Source organism: Staurois parvus, unplaced genomic scaffold, assembly GCF_062004578.1.
Source record: "Staurois parvus isolate SC_StPar_1 unplaced genomic scaffold, SC_StPar_1.0 ptg000636l, whole genome shotgun sequence".
Classification (NCBI taxonomy): domain Eukaryota; kingdom Metazoa; phylum Chordata; class Amphibia; order Anura; family Ranidae; genus Staurois; species Staurois parvus.
Window position 1 is genome coordinate 10,192,826 of NW_028318432.1, and position 20,900 is coordinate 10,213,725.

Sequence of the window (20,900 nt, forward strand, 5' to 3'; positions counted from 1 at the left end):
TGGAGCCATGACTTGGCCTCACCTTCTCTCTTTTCTCATTGTCTCACTGACTGTGGTTGACAGCAGCGGGAGCCAATGAGAAGAGGGAGTCCTGGTATTGCTGAGACTCCAGTGCACATTGCTGGATCGAGAGGGGCTTAGGTGAGTATTAGGGGGGCTGGGGGAGCTGCTACACAGAGGTTTTTTTACCTTCATGCATAGAATGCATGAAGATAAAAAACCTTGATCCTTTACAACCACTTTCAAGCAGAGTATTAATTAATATAATAAAGGTTTAGCCCAGACATAGTTTATATTTTTGTTTTATGTTCAGTTTCTAATTTTGTTACAGTAAGTACAGTTTCATAATATGTACAATTTTGATATGAAAAAATTATTTATTTCTGGAAGAAGGAAATATTCTATTTATTGTTTTTTTATATATTTGCTCACATACAGTATACAGCACTTTCATATTGCACAGCATTATCTCCAAAAAAACTTATGGTATGCTGCCCGAAGCACAAGTCATGCCTCCTATGATGTGAACCAATGTGGCCTATACTACAGATCATGGCCCCCTACCATGAGAAACTGTTGGTAGTCCTAATCATTTTTGTGCTCCATGTAAACTTGCAGTATTTTGTTTCTGTAATCCACTATTCTTTTAGTATTGTCTTTGTCTATCTGTCTATCCTGTGAGTGTAATATGGAGTAAATGCTTCCTTGCCAACTCATACAATAGCATTCCTTGGTCAGGTTTTCACAGTCCTGTACAGTTGGTGTGGTACTGGTGTAGCCTGGCAGACTAAATTCGGCCTTCCTTACTTGGCTCTCAAAAGTCAATGGGTGCATTCTGTATATCATTGCAGGGAAATCATTTGCATCTTTGTCCCCATGCTCTTCAGGCTGTACATCATTACTACACTGGGTTCGGCAATCTCCAACTGTTATTAGGAACACAGGGATGAATACAAGGCCATGAAGGGCTCCAAATGCAAGGACGAGTAACATAATCTTAAAAAAGGTCCTAAAAATGTAACTTTCTGCAGCAGAAAGAGCAGCAATCCCTAGGATTGTGGACAGTGCTCCCTGTACTATGGGGTAACCAAGCACGTGCAGTGCATCAATCATCCTCTCATTGACACTTCTCTTTCGATTAGCGACACATGCATACATGATATGTGCTGAAAAATCTACAGAGAACCCGATGCAAATGACCAAATTGATCATTGATATGGAATCTAGGTTAACTTTCCAGAAAGCCATAAACCCTGTGACACCAGCAATGATTGATGCAATATCGAAGGTCACCCATAGGGAGCACAGGGGATCTGGAATAAACAAAACTGAAATTACAAGCATGACAACAGTAGCCACTATGATATTCTGGATTGTGTTTTGAATTATTACAACATATTGATCCAGGTAAATGAATAATGGATGGTAAACAATTGTATTAAAGGTGCAATTATTTGTGGTGTCTCGTAAGTGGGTTAACATATCTTTGGCATTGTTGATATTGATTACATTAACAGCCTGGATAAAAAATCTGGAGGCCTTAATTTCATGCCCTTCTATTTTGATATCCTGCCTGAAATCGGAAACATTTTCAAACATTTTATCTAGGTTCTTCAAGAAATTTTCCTTAGTGCTGATGTTCAGATTTGCACTCTTAGACATTTCTACATAGGCTCTCATCCAGGATGTGGAATATTCCTTGGCTATATAATGACTCTTTTCTAAGCTCTGCATGCAAGTTTCAATTACCTCCTGAGTCTTTATTTCCCAATAATTAGCTTCACTGGTCACCACCACCATAATCCTAGGGCCATACTCTGAAAAATATAATGCTTCTGTATCATAGAAGTGAGTCAAAGAAGAGTTGGCTTTGGCCAAATCTCGAATATCAATTCCATCTTTTGTCTGAATACAACCATAAATGCTAGCAGAGAGATATAGCAGATATAAAATGAGTACCAATACCTTAGCCCAAGGCTTGGTGAGGAATGGACCATAGTATTTATAAAAGAAGATTGTGATAGGATGCTCAGTCTCTTTCTCCTGTGAGGAGTCCAGGGCTCCTCCAACACAACATGTATTGAACAACCAGCTCTGTTTACTATCCCTCTTGTCTCTTACTTTCATACAAACTAACCAATGTCTGTTGTTTTTTTCATGGATTCCATTCAAAGCCAGTATTGCTCCAAAGAATGTTATGCAGTAAATGTAACAGAAAACCAGAGCAGTCCCTGTGTAGATACAGAATGATTGAACGGATGGGAAATGGGTCATTATTCCTATGTAGAATGCAAGCACATCAGTTAGAGTGGTAATGGTGATGGACACAGCTGCTTCTTGATAGGTATCAGCCATTCGTTCTTCTAGGGTACTTGTCACTTTAGTTTGCTTCCAGTAGGAGATTATAATGAACATGTTGTCTACTCCAACTCCTGAAAAAAAAAAGCAACAACAAAATGAACAATGTCAGACACTGCTTGTACAAAATATACTGCAAATAGAGGAATATGGTACCATATTTAGATTTCATCTTGTCATCGGGAAAAGTCAACTCAGCTCTTTTATGGCTGCACTTCTTTTGCCACTAATCACATCACATCATTGTTATAATGAGGATTAAAGTCACTATATGCTATAGGAGTCAGCAATTTGAATACTGCTCTTGCAGTGCAACAGAAAACATCCTACATTGAAAGAAAAGCCTAACTTCAGCCAAATCTTATTTTGAGAGCGAGAAAGGGTTAGATTCTTTGTCAAGTGTTTGGGGGTGTCTGTGTCCCTGCTGTGGAGATTTGCCCCTTGATTTGTCCTTTTGAATATTGTCATTGAGACAGAAAGTGTGGAAAAATCCTGAAAGAGGATTAAAGAGCAGCTACAAATACTTTAGCTGTTTACTTTTAATATCAGGACACTTACCTGTCCAGGCATCCATTGGTGTCCTTAACCAAGCTGATTCTTTATTCGGCTTTTGGATGCTGGCGCTGCCATCTTGACGAAGGGAAACAAAGCACGATGCACTTTGTGAATGGGTCGCAGTATTCTGGGACCTGTGAAGTGTCCCAGAAGGCTGCAGGGGAAGAAAGGGGGTCCCAAACTTCCAGGTCAGTTCACCACGAGAAACTGAGCCGGAAGTGGGAGCGGGTACCTGTCAAAACCAGGTACCCTCTCCCTCCTCCCCCCCCAAAGGTGTCACATGTGCAAGAGGAAGGAGGGGGGGAGAGGAGGCAGGCAAGCAGAGCTTCCCCTTTGGGGTGGCACGCCACTTTAATTTTAACCACTTGCACTCCAGAAGATTTACCCTCCTTCCTGACCAGGCCATATTTTGCAATACGGCGCTGCATTATTTTAACTGACAATTGTGTGGTCATGCAACACTGCACCCAAAAAAAATGTATGTCCTTTTTTTACCACAAATAGAGCTTTTTAGGGTATAGCTACAGCTGATTGACGCTACACCGCCGGCACCACGAGGAGTCCCGGCGGCCATCCTGATTTGGTCAGTATTACTCTTTTATACCCATCTGCCTGAACTTTGGAATAAATATCCTTGACATACTACACTATTGGCTTCCACTGTTTTTAGAGCCCCTGTGGGAGCTCATCATGATTGAAGAGCGTATGCTATTGGAGTATGGATTATGAAGCAGTGGAGGCTACATGACCAGATCTGACCAGACCTATGTGAGGGCGTCTGATGCGTTTTTATGATATACAAATAAAGATTGCGTATCTGGTGAGTGCGCAGTCATTACCTTATTTTCTCACCTTTTTCACGTTTCCGGTTATTGGATGCCTGAAGATCATCAGCGATCTTGTTCACATTGTTATTTTGGACTCATTTAGATTGGTTATAGATCTATCACGATATTAGCCACATAATATAGTGGCATATATGCTTGCACAATGTCACCTTACTAATCTATTTATATACAAGGCTCATTAATTTGTGGACGTCTATGTGTCCGTCTGTGATTTCAACCACACTGTCACCTTTTGATATGCTCAAAATTTATTTATTTTTTTTGCATTATTAGTCACAGATTCTAGTTGCATATGAATTTGCACAATGTCACCTTATTGATGATTAATTATCTGTATATGAATTTAGCATATATACATTATATTTGTGATTTTTACCAGCGCTGCACCCTTTTAGTATATTAGAACTTTCTTTTGGTTGTATTTGATTACCTCTGCGGTTTTTACTGTTTGCGCTATAAACAGAAAAAGACTGACAATTTTGAAAAAAAAAATGTTCTTATTTTCTGCTATAAAACATATCCAATAAAAAAAATTTAAAAATCAAATTTCTTCATAAATTTAGGCCAAAATGTATTCTGCTACATATTTTTGGTAAAAAATCACAATAATTGTATATTGATTAGTTTGCGCAAAAGTTATAGCGTCTACAAACTATGGTACATATACTGGAATTTTCTAAAAAAAACATTTTATACTAGTAATGGTGGCAATCAGCAACTGCGATATTTCGGTGGATATTTTAACACTACCTGACACTGCCTGACACTTTGTGGGAACCAGTGACACTAATACAGTGACCAGTGCTGAAAATATACACTAATCACTGCACTAATGACACTGGTTGGGAAGGGGTTAACATCTAGGGTTATCAAAGGGTTAAGTGTGTGCCTAGCTATGTGCTTGGTGAACACTAGGTGGTGCTTTTAGTATGGAAAGTGATGGATCTTATTCTCAGCTCTGCAGAGACAAGATTCATGACTTCCCCGTCACAACAGAACTGTGCCTATGTGAACATAGACACAGCTTTGTTCTTCCTCCCTGACCGACGCTCTGCAGGGACTTGCAGATCGGTTTGTGCTGTGACATTTCAAAGCAGAAGCAATCCTCCAGCGGCGCGTGCACCCCCATGAGGCAGAAGTGCAAAATTATGTATATATATACACATGTGATTTTGGACAGGAATGCTGCCCTGTAAAACTGCTATAGCGAGGATGTAAAGAGGTTAAAGTTTTCAGCAGAACAAAATGTAAGGGTAAAACATCCAATAGGAGCACCTTTTTTATTGGCAATTTGCTAAGGAGGGAATGACCTTCACTACTAAGAAATTTGCTCTCATATCTTGTTGCTTTTCTGGGACAAATAGTCAAGTGCAGTCTTAATTGGACTTAGCCAAAAAAAAAATGTCAGTTGTTTTAGCCCTTCTCTACTCTATCCAAAACAAAAAAAAAAGTTATGGTTTTACATACACTTTAGGGTTACAAAGTGTCATGTGACTTCTCCAAATATCCGCCTGCTTTTCACACCCCTCTTCAATTCTGCTGCTGGAATCTCCAGCAGTACAAAAGAAAAACATGCCAACCCATTGTAAATGTTATACTATGGGCATTCACATTCACTCACGCCTTGGCCTAATATTGCTTGATTGTATATATAACCCTGTTTATAGAAATGAATGCAGTGTTGTTAGTTTCAGAGCACTATGGATTAACCCTAAAAAACAGCCTGAAGCAAGGTGGGAATACTAACAGTCAGAAGCTAACAAAATTTTACTGAACATATTTATATTATTTATACCTTAAACATGAATGTTATAAAAATTGGAGACACCCATTAGGGAAGAAATCCCATTATCTGTCCTAATCCTGATGCTAAGGTCTCATACATAAAGGCATAATTCCACATCTTTTTCAAGTTTCAAAAAACACTTGGGGCAGCACAGTGGCTAAATGGTGGTTAGCACTTCTGCCTGGCAGTACTGGGGTCATTGGTTCAAATCCCAAACATGGCAGCTCCTGCCTGGAGTTTGCATGTTCTCCCTGTGCCTGCGTGGGTTTCCTCCGGGTACTCCGGTTTCCTCCCACACCCCAAAGACATGCTGGTAGGTGAATTGGATCCTGTCTAAATTGGCCCTAGTATGTGTATGCATGAATGTAAACTAGGGACCTTAGATTGTACACCCCCTGATGGTTAGGGACTGATGTGAATGTATAATATATATATGTAAAGCGCTGTGTAAATTGACTGCCCTATATAAGTACCTGAAATAAATAAATAAATATTGATATTTATATTGATAACACTGATTAAACCCAAACACGAAGTGAATGAAAAAAAAAAAATCTATTAAATATTTAGAAGGTCAGCGTCAATGTGTGTAGAAAAATGTAAAGAACGCCAGCATCATGTTGCATCAATAAAAACATCTGTTGCCATGCGGGCTCCTGACTGTGTTGCTGTTAATAAAGTAAGTCAACAGGAATACTGAATATGCACCCAAAAAATGCCCAACAAGCATTTCTGTAGCATTCAGTGTAAAAGTGTAAATCTGGCACCACAGCATCTCAAAAAAAAGAAAAATGCAATTTGATTTAATCCATCACATAAAAGAGGAATCAATATCAGTACATATTGACGTGTTTCAGCCTCCTACAGACGCCTTAGTCATAATAGTGCTTCTTTTTTCACCACTGCAAACAAGGACTTTTTCAGTATCCATGTAACTTTCGAGTTCAATTTTTTTATAGGTTGCCTTTTGTGACAAAGTGTTTTTTTCTGCTTGCTTGGTGAATTTTTCCATGGGCCAAAGTTCCAACTGAAGCACCAAGCTAATAAAAATCTCTTTATTCTCTTTCGTGCCTATTGGCCAATACAGCAGTATGCTTTGAACCCTTGATTCCTACAAAGTTTTTTTTTTTTTCACTTCTCCACTACATGGAAAATAATAATGTGCAATGTTTGAATCATGGGATTCAAGAGCATTAAAAAAAATAATTTTCCTATAGAAATGCAGCTCGTTGTTTAATTTTACTTACCAAGTATAAGAAATGGTGCATTTGTGACTGTTCTGGCAAAGGGTACTTTACAAAGTAAGAGGAGCCCAAAGCTGGCCATAATGGCTAATCCAGGTGATATCACGCCAAGTGTTGTTACCCAAATTTTATTTCTCACATTGTCCAAGCTGAAATAAAGATATAAGGATGATTTTGACCATGCTGTCTACAATAGATAATCGTATGTCTTCTACTACCATTATAGACCATCTTTCTCCAATTAACATATTAAAATAGAAGTGCATGTGAACAGCTCTAATTTTACATTTCACATTTCCTATCTTCTTTTGTGCTAGTTAGAGGGTTGTTGTGCTATAAGTTTGACTTTGCCTCTCTTAGAGTAGCCTCTCTCTCTTAGGATCTGCGTCTGTGATTCCAACAACAATGTAAATGATAGGATAACAAATATCAACATTCTTTGTAATTAAGCATATTGCAAAGACAGAAAAAAAGGGTTGCTATACCAAAACCTGGAGGTACTTGAACATCACAGCAAGCTTTCTTTTAGAAACCACTAGTATTTACAAAAGGTGAAATACAAGCTAGTTGTAAGGCAGGTAGATATTGTAGAGTAGTCTGCATATTTAGTGACTGGGCAATTCCTTAGCTGGATTTCCAAGATTTTTGTAGTTTAATTTTTTAAAGGAAAAAACTACTAAACAACTACAATTTGTTGTCTGCATATATATATAGATAATAATTGCTACTGTGTACATATTTCTTTGAAATAGGCCACTTTTACTAGGATGCCCCCATGACCATGCATCTTTGTGGCCTCCTTGTTTTCTGCACTGTGAATAAAAACAATTATGTATATTTTTCATGCCATAAAAAGTTATGTTTTATTGCTGAATTCTTGCACACTTACTAAAGAAAAAAAAAAGGAACACAATTTAGAAAATTAGTCTTAGTTCAATTCACATATGTGCATTCTGGATTTCAAGGTCCGGTTTCAGTGGGGATTGCAGTCTACTTGTTCAGTGGTTCAGGGCTGGTTCAGGTCCAGTTTTTGTGACACAGCTGAGGATTGTACTGTTCACAGGTTCAGGGCCAGTTTGGAAGCAAGTTTGCAAGGCTTTTTTGGTTTTGCTGAGGTGGAGAGGAGAGCAAACTGTCCTGAAACCTGATCCCGAACTGAAATCCTGTTCACAACTGTTGGCATGAGTGATTCAGAAGCATTTCCAATAGAAGTCAATAGCCTGTAATTCGCACCTGAATCGATCCTCACTGCTCAGAAATCGGATAGGACTCTTTTTCAATCCACACTGAATCTGCCCTGCCAGTACACCGGACATATGTGAACAGGTACCATAGGAATCATGAATATGCTTCTGGCCAGGGCTGTGGATAAGAGGGTACCACCAGTCCTCCTGTCCAGGGCCCAGGCCAGCAGGGTTCCCAGGGATCTGGGTGAATTGGATGTGGGCATGGAGGGTGATTGGCATGGTAGGGGGGAGCAATTACTGGAACCGATGCCCTGTATGGCTCTCTGAAGCACCTGAAAGCTGGATTCTTCTCCTCTCCCTCCCGTTGTTTTTCAGCTGCTGCAGAGAGAGCCATACAGGGGATTGGTTCCAATAATTGCCACCCACCATGCCGATCACCCTCCATGTACACATCTGATTCATCCTGCTGCCTGGGCCCCCACAATTCCGGCTGCCCTCCTCTCCTTCCCACCGGCAGCTGCAAGCACACAATAGGATCCTTCAGGATGGAGATTGGGGGAAGGCTCTGATAAACATGTCACATTAACCAGCCCCTTCCTTTCCTGAATGAACGCAATTGAGTGATCGGCACTGATTGCTCACTGTGTTCATTCATAACTGAAGCATAGTAAACTGTTTTTTGTTAAATTTTCCTTCTGAGAGGGGTCCAGTCAGGTTAGCTGTATGGGGCCTTGTGGTTTTTAACAGCATCCCTGCTTCTGGCGCCACTCAAGACTTACAGGAAATGAAGGTCATCCCGCCAGCAAAGAAGAAAAGATGGGAGCAGCATCCCAAGTAACTCCAGACTCTTAGCGATATAGATAAGGATGGACGCCGCTCAAACCGAACCCCAGGAGTCAGAGAAGAACAGGATGTAGTAGAATGGCCTCAGCCTTCACTCTGGCCACGCTCTCAGATGCGCTTCACCCCACCCATAGGGGGCTTGGTCACAGAGGCTTCAGAGCATTGGATATGGCACTTATTCAACCACTAACTTGTTTTTCTTTTTTCCCCATCTGTGCCTAATTGAGTTATTCATTTATTGTGTTTGGTGTTCTGGTGTGTGCCAATGCATATTGTTTTCAAGGTGGCTTTTCACAGACAGAATTTATTTCATAATACCCACTCCATGTCATTTTTTTCAGATTTTCTTACTGATATGTTTTTAAAGTGGAACTAAAACCTCCTATCATTTTCAGCCAAGGAAGCTGCCATCTTAGCCTCTGTTTGATCTTCAACTGCCATGATACTGCCCAGTTATGACACCAGCCATTTGGTGGTTTGACAGTTTGGTTGAGAGCCCAAGCAATTATAACAGTTACAGTCTCGGCAGTTGCTAGGAATGTAACTCTTTTTAGAAACTGTTAAATCAATGGGTTTAGTTCCGCTTTAAGAAATCATACTTTACTGGGATTTACATGTAATGAACAAACTTGATCATGTTTTTATGCAACGTGCCATATTTTTGTAACACTTCTGCATCTAGCTGGTTCTTTAATACATTATTTAGATCATAAAGCTACATTCTGTATCTTTTTATGAAGTAAAAAAATATGGTCTAATCTATGTAAACAGATAATTTTTTTTTTTTTAAACTGAGGTTCAGCACAAGAACCACTTGGTAAAATGTAACCACTTCCTGACCGCCCTATAGCAGAAGTACTACATGATTTTGCATTTCTGGGTAGGGGGCATGTGCTACTGATGCAGATCATTGGGTCCTGGCTGGAGATTTCCCGCCAGCACCTGCCGATCGCCGAGTATCACTAACAGGAGAGAGACCTGTGTGTAAGCAACACAGGTCTCTCTCCTGCCAGCAGTAACTTGCAGAAAAGTACTCAGCAGTATGTTTCCCTAGGAAAACACACACAGCACACAGTAAAACAGAACACAGCACACAGTTAACCCTTTGATTGCCCCGGATGTTAACCTCTTCATGCCCAGTGTCATTAGTACAGTGTCAGTGCTTTTTATTAGCACTGATCACTGCATTAGTGCCATTGGGATGTCAGTGGCAGTTAGTCAGTTCCCCCCAATGCCAGAATGCCCGACGCAGTCCCGCAGTCCCACTATAAGTCGCTGATCTCTGCCATCACTAGTATTATAAAAAAAAAACAAGTATATACTGTATACTGCCATTTGTATACGCTATAACTTTTGCTTAAACCAATTAATTTACATGTATTGGGATTTTTATTAGCAAAAACCTGTAGCAGAATACATTTTGGCCTAAATTTATGAAGAAATTTGATTTTTTAAATTTTTTTACTGGACATGTTTTTTAGCAAAAAGTCCAAAATATTGTTGTTTATTTTTCAAAATTGTAGGTCTTTTTTTGCTTATTGCCCAAAAAATAAAAAACAAACGTGATCAAATACCACCAAAAGAAAGCTCTAATTGTAGGGAAAAAAGGATATAAACTTCATTTGGGTGCAGCAATGCATGACCGCGCAATTGTCAGTTAAAGTAATGCAGCACCGTATCACAAATAATGGCCTGGTCAGGAAGGGGGGGGGGGGGGTAAATCCTCAGGAGCACAACTGGTTAAATGATGTTGGAGAGCAAGGCTTTCACATTTTTTCTTACCTAAGTTTAGGTAAGTCATTTTATAGTAAATAATGGAAAACTGCCATTCTGCTTGTTAAAAAATCATGTAAATATCCAAGGTCTATCATGCCCATGCATTAGTATTTTACATTCCCTACATTCTTCCCTACCACCAAGATTTATGCAAATATACGTATTACATTGGAGATGTAAATTTGGAATGAATGCGTTCTCTCACCTGGCACAAGACACAATGGAGAAGAGGATGGTCACAGCATAGGTGATTGAAAACAATGGGATCACTGTTTCTGTGCTTCCTTCAAATTCCGTTTGCAGAGAAATAGATGTTGAGTGGTAAACCTAAGATTAGCAAAATATTATCCAATTTTCATCTTATTAGGAAAATATTAAATATATGTTGGTACTATCATCAATATGGCAAACCTGTCGTTTTGCTGATCATTTATTAGCTTGTATGACCTAATCATGTAAGAGCTTTATCAAGGTTACCTTGCCCCAGGTATAGTAATAACAACTTCACAACAACCATTGCTCACTAACTGGGTCTATGGAGGCAAAGGTCACTGTACAGTTATTTAGAATTTGTCTAATGACATGCAATAATGAATTGAGGTTTGCTTCACTGGGGTTTATTTACTAAAGCTGGTTTTCACTCGCTTCTCGGCCTTTTGGCTAAGATCAAGTGTAGTATCTGTTCTTATCAGTGTCCAGTGGGGGTGCTCCTGACCATTCTAGCTTTGCGGGGATGGTTGTTGTATAGTACCCTCACTGGTATGATGGGGGTCCAGAAGGCTGGACCGGAGGGACAGAAACCAGGGAGCGCCACGATTCGCTCTGGGGCCTTGGGAGTAATTCCTCTGGGAAAGCTGGAAAGACCCAGTACCTCCTGATTCGGACGGATCTACCTTGGTCCGGCCAGGGGCTGGGGATGCAAAAAGTCCGCAAACTCAGTGCCCCCTGGGGAAGACGCTCTCAGGGGTGTCACTAGTAACACTTGGGTGTGGGACCCCACGGTGTGAAGATGACACATGGCCACTGTTTTTCACCTCTTTTTGCACAGCGCCCTAAGGACCAGGTCTTTTGGCTAAGTCCAGGGCAATTTTTGCTACGGGCCTCAGGGCCTGGTCTGTGCACAATTCGGCACGGTACCACTTTTTTATTTTTTTATTTTCTATTCTATTTATTTATTATGCACTCCCACGTTTTGTCACTTTTTACTTTACTTATGTGTGTGTTTTTCCACGGATGGAGGGTGTGGGTCCTCGGGCCTACTCTGAAGTCTAGGGGGAGGATGTGTGGCCTTTTGGTTCCTTCCTCCCCTGATCCCTAGGGGGTTTTCTCTCCGGGAGAACCCCCTGACCTAGTACTGGATGTCCGGCTTCGGCTGGGCATAAGGAATGGTGGTCCACCAGGCCTTTTTGGCCAGGAGGACCAAAAGGGAACCTTGTCCCTGTCAGGAGCTTCGTGCCCCGGGGGATCAGGGTAACGGTTCAACCCCTTCGTGGGTAGGACAAGCATACCCCTAAGTGCACTTTTTCGTGTGGTGTTCGCACTTGCACATTTTTTGTGATCACTTACGGGTTTTGCGTTGTAGTTTGCACGTTTGCGAACAAAAAAAAAAAAAAAAAAAGCTGGTTCACTCAGAATCTCGTGCACTTCTGCTTAGAAAGCAATCAACTTACAGGTTTTATTGCTAAAGCGTAACTTAACAAGCTCAGGTTGGTATCTGATTGGCTACCATGCACAGCTGCATGGGATTCTGAGATTTTACAAACCCCACGTTGTAAAATCTGCCCCAAGTTCCCCCCCTGCTTTTCTTTCCCAGTTATTGAGGTTCAGCAGTCTTTTTATAGTTCTCTAGGGAAAACCTTTTCTAATTAAATATATGTGATAATAACTGAAGCACTAATTATTGCTATCCATTATGTATCAACTACTTTTGTAGCACCATAACATTTTCAAAATGGTCCAGCTAATGAATAAATTAGATGAAGAAGGAGGGACCCCCTAGGACATGGGACTTTGAAGGCTTAAAAAGTACCAAAAATATTAAAAAAGTACAAATTTTTATTTGTGAAAAAATTGTTGTGACACATAGACATACAATGCAATACATCATACAGAGTCATAGTACAGCACCGAAACCAGAATATGAATTTACATGATAAGGATACCCAGTATGACTATGTTTGACTTGCCATAGAGGATATGAATTATGGTATCATCATTGATGTACAAAAACTGCAGAGATACTATTCTAATTGTTCCAACGCGTTTCGGAGTGGTTCCACACATTCCTCAGGGAAAAGAGAGAAGAACTCTGCAGAGTACCATAATTCATATCCTCTATGGCCAGTCAAACATAGTCATACTGGGTATCCTTATCATGTAAATTCATATTTTTGTTTTGATGCTGTACTATGACTCTGTATGATGTATTGCTGTCAGGGCTCCCGGGTATGACCAGAGGTGTGTGACTGACGCAGGGAAACGCAGACTTCCGATAAGTTATAAACAATTTATTAACACTAACAATACAAACATAAACGCAGTGCAATACTAAAACATAACACAGTGCAAACGAACCAAACCAAACCACCCACAGATAACAGTACATACAGTGCAAGCGTCGTCAGGCAGGCCGGGTCAATATCAATCGGGCAGGTAGGTACAGGGGGAGCAAGCGGAGAATAGTCAGGTCACGAGCAGGGTACAGCAACTAACAGGCAGGTAGGTACAGGGGGTCAGGCAGAGAATGGTCGGGGTCACAAGCCAGGGGTCAGAACAGGAGAAGTCAGCAGAGGTCAGAATCAAGCCGGGTCAGCAACAAGACAGGACCAGGAACAGGAGCAGGATGCAGGAACAAGATACAGGGCCCAGGAAAAACACAACACCAAGGCCGAGTCTGCAGGTCTGAATGTCCCTTAAATACACCAGTATAATTAGTTCCAGGTGTTTGACTGGCTGCAAGGTTGAGTCTCTGATTGCTAGGAGCACCCGCTGGCCAGCCCTGGTACTGCAGCTCACAAGGCAGGTGTCAGGGCAGGAGCTGAGGAACGGACAGGCAGGCCTAAACAATGTAACGCACTGGCTGACGACAACCACCACCCACAGACCGAAGTCCCTCAGGGCGCGGAGTCTAAGTCCCAGGCTGCCCTTCACCAGGGCCCCTGATGGTGGGGATGGACTTGACGCAGCCAGGAACCAGGTCGCGGCCCCCGACACCTCAGCTGCGGTAATGGCCGCCGCCAATGGCGTGTAGCTGGTGGAAGAGACAAAAGAGTAGTCAGACAAGCCGGGTCAACAACAACAGGACAAAACAGTACAGGACAGCAGACGAGAATCACAGGTCACGAGCCGGGTTCAGCAACAGAGGGTCAGATCAAGGGAGAATACAAAGAATAGTCAAGTCACAAGCCGAATCAGATACCAGGAGAGTCACGAGAATCAGAACAGAGTAATAGCAACACAAAGACACAAGACACAAGTGCAAAGAGCATGTGCGGGCCACAGGCTTATATGTCATCAGCCACACCCCTCTGGGGGATGGACCACAGAGACCTGAAGGCATAAAAGGATTCCCATCATGCACAGCAGAATCCAAGATGGACGCCAGCACATGGAGTAACATAACCTCAGGGAAAAGGTAGGACCTTGACAGCAGGTGAGTCCCACTATTGCTGGCCAGTCCATTCCTGACAGTACCCCCCCCTCAAGGAGCGGCCTCAGGACGCTCCAAACAGTCCTAGCTGGGCAAAATGTTCCACCGCCCAGGTTTGGTAACTGGCGGGATATCAAAGACTGGCACACCGGGCAGGACTCCGGGCAGCAGCACACCGGGCAGGACTCCGGGCAGCGGCGCACCGGGCAGAGGCACACCGGGCAGAGGCACACCGGGCAGGACACTGGGCAGAGGCACACCGGGCAGGACACTGGGCAGAGGCACACCGGGCTGGACTCCGGGCAGAGGCACACCGGGCTGGACTCCGGGCAGAGGCACACCGGGCTGGACTCCGGGCAGAGGCACATCGGGCTGGACTCCGGGCAGAGGCACATCGGTTTACCAGGTGAAGCAGCAGGCACCGGGCCTCCAGGTGGGGTGACAGGCATCGGGCCCCCAGGCGGGGCGACAGGCACCGGGCCCCCCGGCGGGGCGACAGGCATCGGGCCCCCAGGCGGAGCGGCGGGCGCCGGGCCCCCAGGAGGGGCGACAGGCATCGGGCCCCCAGGCGGGGCGACAGGCATTGGGCCCCCAAGCGGAGTGGCGGGCGCCGGGCCCCCAGGAGGGGCGACAGGCATCGGGCCCCCAGGAGGGGTGACAGGCATCGGGCCCCCAGGCGGGGCGACAGGCATCGGGCCCCCAAGCGGAGCGGCGGGCGCCGGGCCCCCAGGAGGGGCGATAGGCATCGGGCCCCCAGGAGGGGCAACAGGCATCGGGCCCCCAGGTGGGGCGACAGGCATCGGGCCCCCAGGCGGAGCGGCGGGCGCCGGGCCCCCAGGCGGAGCGACAGGTCTCGGGCCCCCAGGCGGAGCGGCGGGCGCCGGACCCCCAGGCGGAGCGACAGGTCTCGGGCCCCCAGGCTAAGCGGCGGGCGCCGGACCCCCAGGCGGAGCGACAGGTCTCAGGCCCCCAGGCGGAGCGGCGGGCACCGGACCCCCAGGCAGAGCGACAGGTCTCGGGCCCCCAGGTGGGGCGACAGGCATCGGGCCCCCAAGCGGAGCGGCGGGCGCCGGGCCCCCAGGGGGGCGACAGGCATCGGGCCCCCAGGAGGGGCGACAGGCATCGGGCCCCCAGGCGGGGCGACAGGCATCAGGCCCCCAGGAGGAGCGGCGGGCGCCGGGCCCCCAGGCGGAGCGACAGGTCTCGGGCCCCCAGGCGGAGCGGCGGGCGCCGGACCCCCAGGCGGAGCGACAGGTCTCGGGCCCCCAGGCGGAGCGGCGGGCGTCGGACCCCCAGGCGGAGCGACAGGTCTCCGGCCCCCAGGCGGAGCGGCGGGCACCGGACCCCCAGGCAGAGCGAAAGGTCTCGGGCCCCCAGGCGGAGCGACAGGTCTCGGGCCCCCAGGCGGAGCGACAGGTCTCGGGCCCCCAGGCGGAGCGACAGGTCTCGGGCCCCCAGGCGGAGCGACAGGTCTCAGGCCCCCAGGCGGAGCGACAGGTCTCAGGCTCCCAGGCGGAGCGACAGGTCTCAGGCTCCCAGGCGGAGCGACAGGTCTCAGGCCCCCAGGCGGAGCGACAGGTCTCAGGCCCCCAGGCGGAGCGGCGGGCGCCGGACCCCCAGGCGGAGCGGCGGGCGCCGGACCCCCAGGCGGAGCGACAGGTCTCGGGCCCCCAGGCGGAGCGGCGGGCACCGAGTCGTCTGGCAAGACTGCGGGCACCGAGTCATCTGCCAAGACTGCGGGCACCGAGTCGTCTGGCAAGACTGCGGGCACCGAGTTGTCTGGCAAGACTGCGGGCACCGAGTCGTCTGGCGGAACTGCGGGCACCGAGTCGTCTGGCAAGACTGCGGGCACCGAGTCATCTGGCAAGACTGCGGGCACCGAGTCAACTGGCGGAACAGCGGGCACCGAGTCGTCTGGCAAGACTGCGGGCACCGAGTCGTCTGGCAAGACTGCGGGCACCGAGTCGTCTGGCAAGATTGCGGGCACCAAGTCAACTGGCGGAACAGCGGGCATCGAGTCAACTGGCAAGACTGCGGGCACCGAGTCGTCTGGCAAGACTGCGGGCACCGAGTCGTCTGGCAAGACTGCGGGCACCGAGCCGTCTGGCAAGACTGCGGGCACCGAGTCGTCTGGCAAGACTGCGGGCACTGAGTCAACTGGCGGAACAGTGGGCATCGAGTCACCAGGTATGACAGCGGGCACTGGGTCACCAGGCATCAGGTCATTTGGCTCGCCAGCGGGCACCGCGTCATCTGGCAAGGCAGTGGGCACCGAGTCACCAGGTACGACAGCGGGCTCTGAGTCAATTGGCACGACAGCGGGCACCGGATCAGGTACCGGATCAACAGCGGGCATCGAGTCAACTGGCCTAATAGGATCATCAGGCTGGATCAGTTCATTATGCTGGGTAGAAGCATCTGGCTGAGTAGAGGCATCCGGCTGAGTAGAGGCTTCAGGCTGAGTAGAGGCTTCAGGCTGAGTAGAGGCTTCAGGCTGAAGAGAGGCATCCGGCTGAGTAGAGGCATCCGGCTGAGTAGAGGCTTCAGGCTGAGTAGAGGCTTCAGGCTGAGTAGAGGCATCCGGCTGAGTAGAGGCTTCAGGCTGAGTAGAGGCTTCAGGCTGAGTACAGGCATCAGGCTGAGTACAGGCATCAGGCTGAGTAGAGGCATCAGGCTGAAGAGAGGCATCAGGCTGAACCACGGAAGGCAGGTTCTCAGACGGTAGGCTCACCGGTTTGGATACTGGCAGGATGGTATTGGTTGGAAAGAATTTTCGCTTTTTTCTGGTTTTAACTACTGGGGCACTGCAAGTAAACGCAGGTCTGCAAATGAATGGTGCAGCTGGAGACAGAGAAGAGCTGGAGGATGGAACAGGGGAAGGAACAGTCGCTACAGAGGGCTTCTTTACAGGGTTAAAGGCAGGATAGGTGCAGCGAGTGGGAACAGGGTACTGACATGCGGTAGATAGCCACGTATACTGGGCTGTAACTGGAGGAGCTGTTGGGAATACAGGAGTAGAGCTTTGAGGAGATAGATTAGAAGCAGGACTGGGTCTTTGTAAGCTGACTGAGGTTGGGTGCAACAAATCTGTCCATGTCTGCAGTATGGGTTGAACAAAGCTGAGCTTACACAAAGCCTGTCTGACCAAAGACTGCACTGCGTTTATACAATCTCTTAGTGTCTGTGGTGAACATGTGGAATAACGCTCCAGAAAGTAACCCACATCATCCTCTAATAACCACACCAGGGACTCTACCTGGTCTGCACTAAATGGTGGCAAAAATTCATCCCTGCATTCGGGGGAGCCAGATGAAACCAACTCAGCACAAACCTCAATCAATGGCTGCACCTCAGAGAACTCTGTGCCCTGATCTACTAGAACATGAGCGAGCCGTATACATTCTAGCAGTTCATCCCGGGTATACTCCTTCAGAGTTTGATAAGCATACTCCCTGTCATCAAACACTAGCAGATATAAATACGCAACCTCATCCAGATCCATCCTTCCCATCAACAAACCAAGATGGCTTCCCTGTGCAGCCACTTCTGGTCAGGATTGGCCTTGGTGTAATGTCAGGGCTCCCGGGTATGACCAGAGGTGTGTGACTGACGCAGGGAAACGCAGACTTCCGATAAGTTATAAACAATTTATTAACACTAACAATACAAACATAAACACAGTGCAATACTAAAACATAACACAGTGCAAACAAACCAAACCAAACCACCCACAGATAACAGTACATACAGTGCAAGCGTCGTCAGGCATGCCGGGTCAATATCAATTGGGCAGGTAGGTACAGGGGGAGCAAGCGGAGAATAGTCAGGTCACGAGCAGGGTACAGCAACTAACAGGCAGGTAGGTACAGGGGGTCAGGCAGAGAATGGTCGGGGTCACAAGCCAGGGGTCAGAACAGGAGAAGTCAGCAGAGGTCAGAATCAAGCCGGGTCAGCAACAAGACAGGACCAGGAACAGGAGCAGGATGCAGGAACAAGATACAGGGCCCAGGAAAAACACAACACCAAGGCCGAGTCTGCAGGTCTGAATGTCCCTTAAATACACCAGTATAATTAGTTCCAGGTGTTTGACTGGCTGCAAGGTTGAGTCTCTGATTGCTGGGAGCACCCGCTGGCCAGCCCTGGTACTGCAGCTCACAAGGCAGGTGAGTCCCACTATTGCTGGCCAGTCCATTCCTGACAATTGCATTGTATGTCTATGTGTCACAACAATTTTTTCACAAATAAAAATTTGTACTTTTTTAATATTTTTGGTACTTTTTAAGCCATCAAAGTGTTATTTTGGATATGGTGGCTTACAATCAGGAATTTTCCCTCTTTTCCAGCTATTGGATAAATGGCCATGATTGTAAAAAAGTTACTTATAAGAACTAACAATGCAGAATGTTGATCTAAGGTGCTAACTTTATAGCCTTCGGGAATCAGGAAGAGAATGCTTCCTTATTAAAGCAACCTTCCTCTAGATCAATGGTAGGTTTAGAAGTGTTTGTAACTAAGTAAATGTCTTTTTCAACCTTATCAAGTATGTAGCTATCGATGGTGAAAAGAGAGGTGTAAAGATATGCTTTAGCTTTCCAGACCGTAAACAAATTAACAGTGCTTACTTCTCTGTGCTTACAAAATTCAAATAAAATGGACAACCAAACTCCATTGAAATCATCTTCTTTATCAATGTAACTTTATAAATTCACTCAACAGGAGGACAACAAGAGAAGTGTTCTTCAGTGTGAAACCTCACTTTTAAACTTGTACCCCTGTTGTGTGAAGTTACATCAATACAACATCGATTTTACTGGAATGTGGACATCGATCATATTTGAATGTTTTATCTTCACCAACGAGCTAGACATGCACACAGTGTTTGATGCAAGAGGGAACCAACCTGGAGCAATATTTGGAATCTGTGGCATTTGCCCTGTTGATCAGCATATCTGGAAATGTTTGACTAAAATTATTTTATTCCTATATTAATGTATACCAGTGCAGTGCTACTCTCATTTAAACACAATACATAATAAAATGTGTTATGCAAGATCTAAAAAAAAAAATAAAGTTCAATAGTGTAATCCAAAGAATGTTCAATCCCATGTGCTAACATAAATCATTAAATTCCAACTTTATTATTGATTTTTAACTTGTGAAGCACATATTGGTGTTAGCTGTCTTCTGGTATTTGTGTATAGAGGTTATACAGTATATAAGTAGCAGAGCAGGGGTTTCACACAAAAAATAACGTAATGCTACATTGAAGACACAGCCTACTTATGTACGTAGCACAATTTTACCTGAAAATTTGAAAGAACAGTCATGTTTTCACAATGTTTTGGCTGCTCAAATTTTGAGAGAAAAGCTCTGATTACGCAAATCTACATACATACATTAAAGCCATACTTGAACATACCTTTACATATCTGAGTTGCAATTCCTCTATCAAGTGAGAGATGGAGTTCATAAAGTGATGAAGCCATTCTATGTTGATGGGGCGAACTGAAACATCATCCTCTCTCAGGTAGTACAGGAATCGCAGGGCCTTGGCCTTCAGCAGAATATTGTCTGGATCCAACATTACACCACCAATGTACAGTCCCACAAATGCACCATTCTGTAGCTGGGGGTAAGTTAACAGGACATCTTTGGTGTTATTTTGCATTAAGCTGAGTACTGGGTTGGCTGAAACACAAGTGGAGCCATTGACTTGGGCACACAGTTGGTTGAAATTAACTCCAGACTTTGAGGTCAAGTTTTTCACAGCCATGTCCAGCTTTTGAAGTTCCTTGAATACCTTTGTGATTAAGATATTGTCTAACATGCTTACAATAATAAGAGATGCAAACGTACCTGGTGTGTAAAGTCTTTGGGCTGAAAACTGCCCTGAGTCATTTATAGGAAAATTAAATCTGATAAAATCTCTTTCACTTTTTGCAATTCCTCCTTCTGGAGTAAATAACTCTTCAAGTTTATTAATCTGCCTCTGCTCCAGAAAACACAACCCAACTCCCAATCCAACAGAAAGTATTAAGGGAGTAATGACAAAATACCAGGGGTTTTTGGCGATCAGTTTTCCCAATGTTCGGAACCCCTGGGAAAGTGGTCTCTCTAAGCAATCTGCATGGTAGCCACTCATTTTTAGGTCATTAAAAAAAAAGTATATGATACATAAAAAAATAATAATAATAACGTAAGGTTTGGTGCCTTTTAAATCACTAAATCTGTTCTAGAGAAGCATTTCTTATATTCTAATGTTTATATTCAGTAATCCTGCTTTTATATATCAGATATGCCCCTAAAGTACACATCTGTTAGTGATGGTTAATTAGCCAGATGATTATTTTCACACCAGTAAATACAATTATTCATTGTGTCAGGACATTTAAATGGCTTAAATAAATGAAGTGCATTAGTGGCTTAGAGCAATGGAACATTTTCAACTTGCCACCCACCATAGACAAATATACCTGATTTCTGGTATCAGTTGTACAAAGCATATTCTCAGTATTAGTCAAATGGACAATATAATTAAAGCATATTTAAATACAAGAACAAAATTATAATGTAAGGGGCTGAGTTGTGGTGTTTGAGGGTATATAAAAAGAGTGGTGTTGGGGAAGAGGTGGGGACAAAGAAAGGAGCAATCTA

The 20,900-nt window shown here is 45.0% G+C and overlaps 1 protein-coding gene and 1 pseudogene across 1 annotated transcript; one reads left to right on the top strand and one right to left on the bottom strand.

Annotated features, from left to right (window-relative positions):
* Positions 1–286: 286 nt before the first annotated feature.
* LOC149449145 (patched domain-containing protein 3-like) lies at positions 287–20,388 on the bottom strand. Its single transcript, XM_089693702.1, has 4 exons — positions 19,666–20,388; positions 10,803–10,924; positions 6,795–6,940; positions 287–2,432 (listed from the first exon to the last, which is right to left on the bottom strand). The coding sequence occupies exons 1-4, from the start codon at positions 20,386–20,388 to the stop codon at positions 586–588; spliced, it is 2,838 nt and encodes a 945-aa protein (XP_089549828.1). The 3' UTR covers positions 287–585.
* LOC149449146 (U2 spliceosomal RNA) lies at positions 11,238–11,353 on the top strand (annotated as a pseudogene).
* Positions 20,389–20,900: the final 512 nt, after the last annotated feature.

What these genes read in the sequence shown, in the direction of transcription:
- LOC149449145 (XM_089693702.1), bottom strand. Translation starts at nt 20,388, where the DNA reads ATGAGTGGCTACCATGCAGATTGCTTAGAGAGACCACTTTCCCAGGGG. An exon ending in TCCATTGTGTCTTGTGCCAG is followed by an intron (nt 6,941 to 10,802) that starts GTGAGAGAACGC and finishes TCTTTATTTCAG; the next exon opens with CTTGGACAATGTGAGAAATA. An exon ending in TGCACCATTTCTTATACTTG is followed by an intron (nt 2,433 to 6,794) that starts GTAAGTAAAATT and finishes TTTTTTTTTCAG; the next exon opens with GAGTTGGAGTAGACAACATG.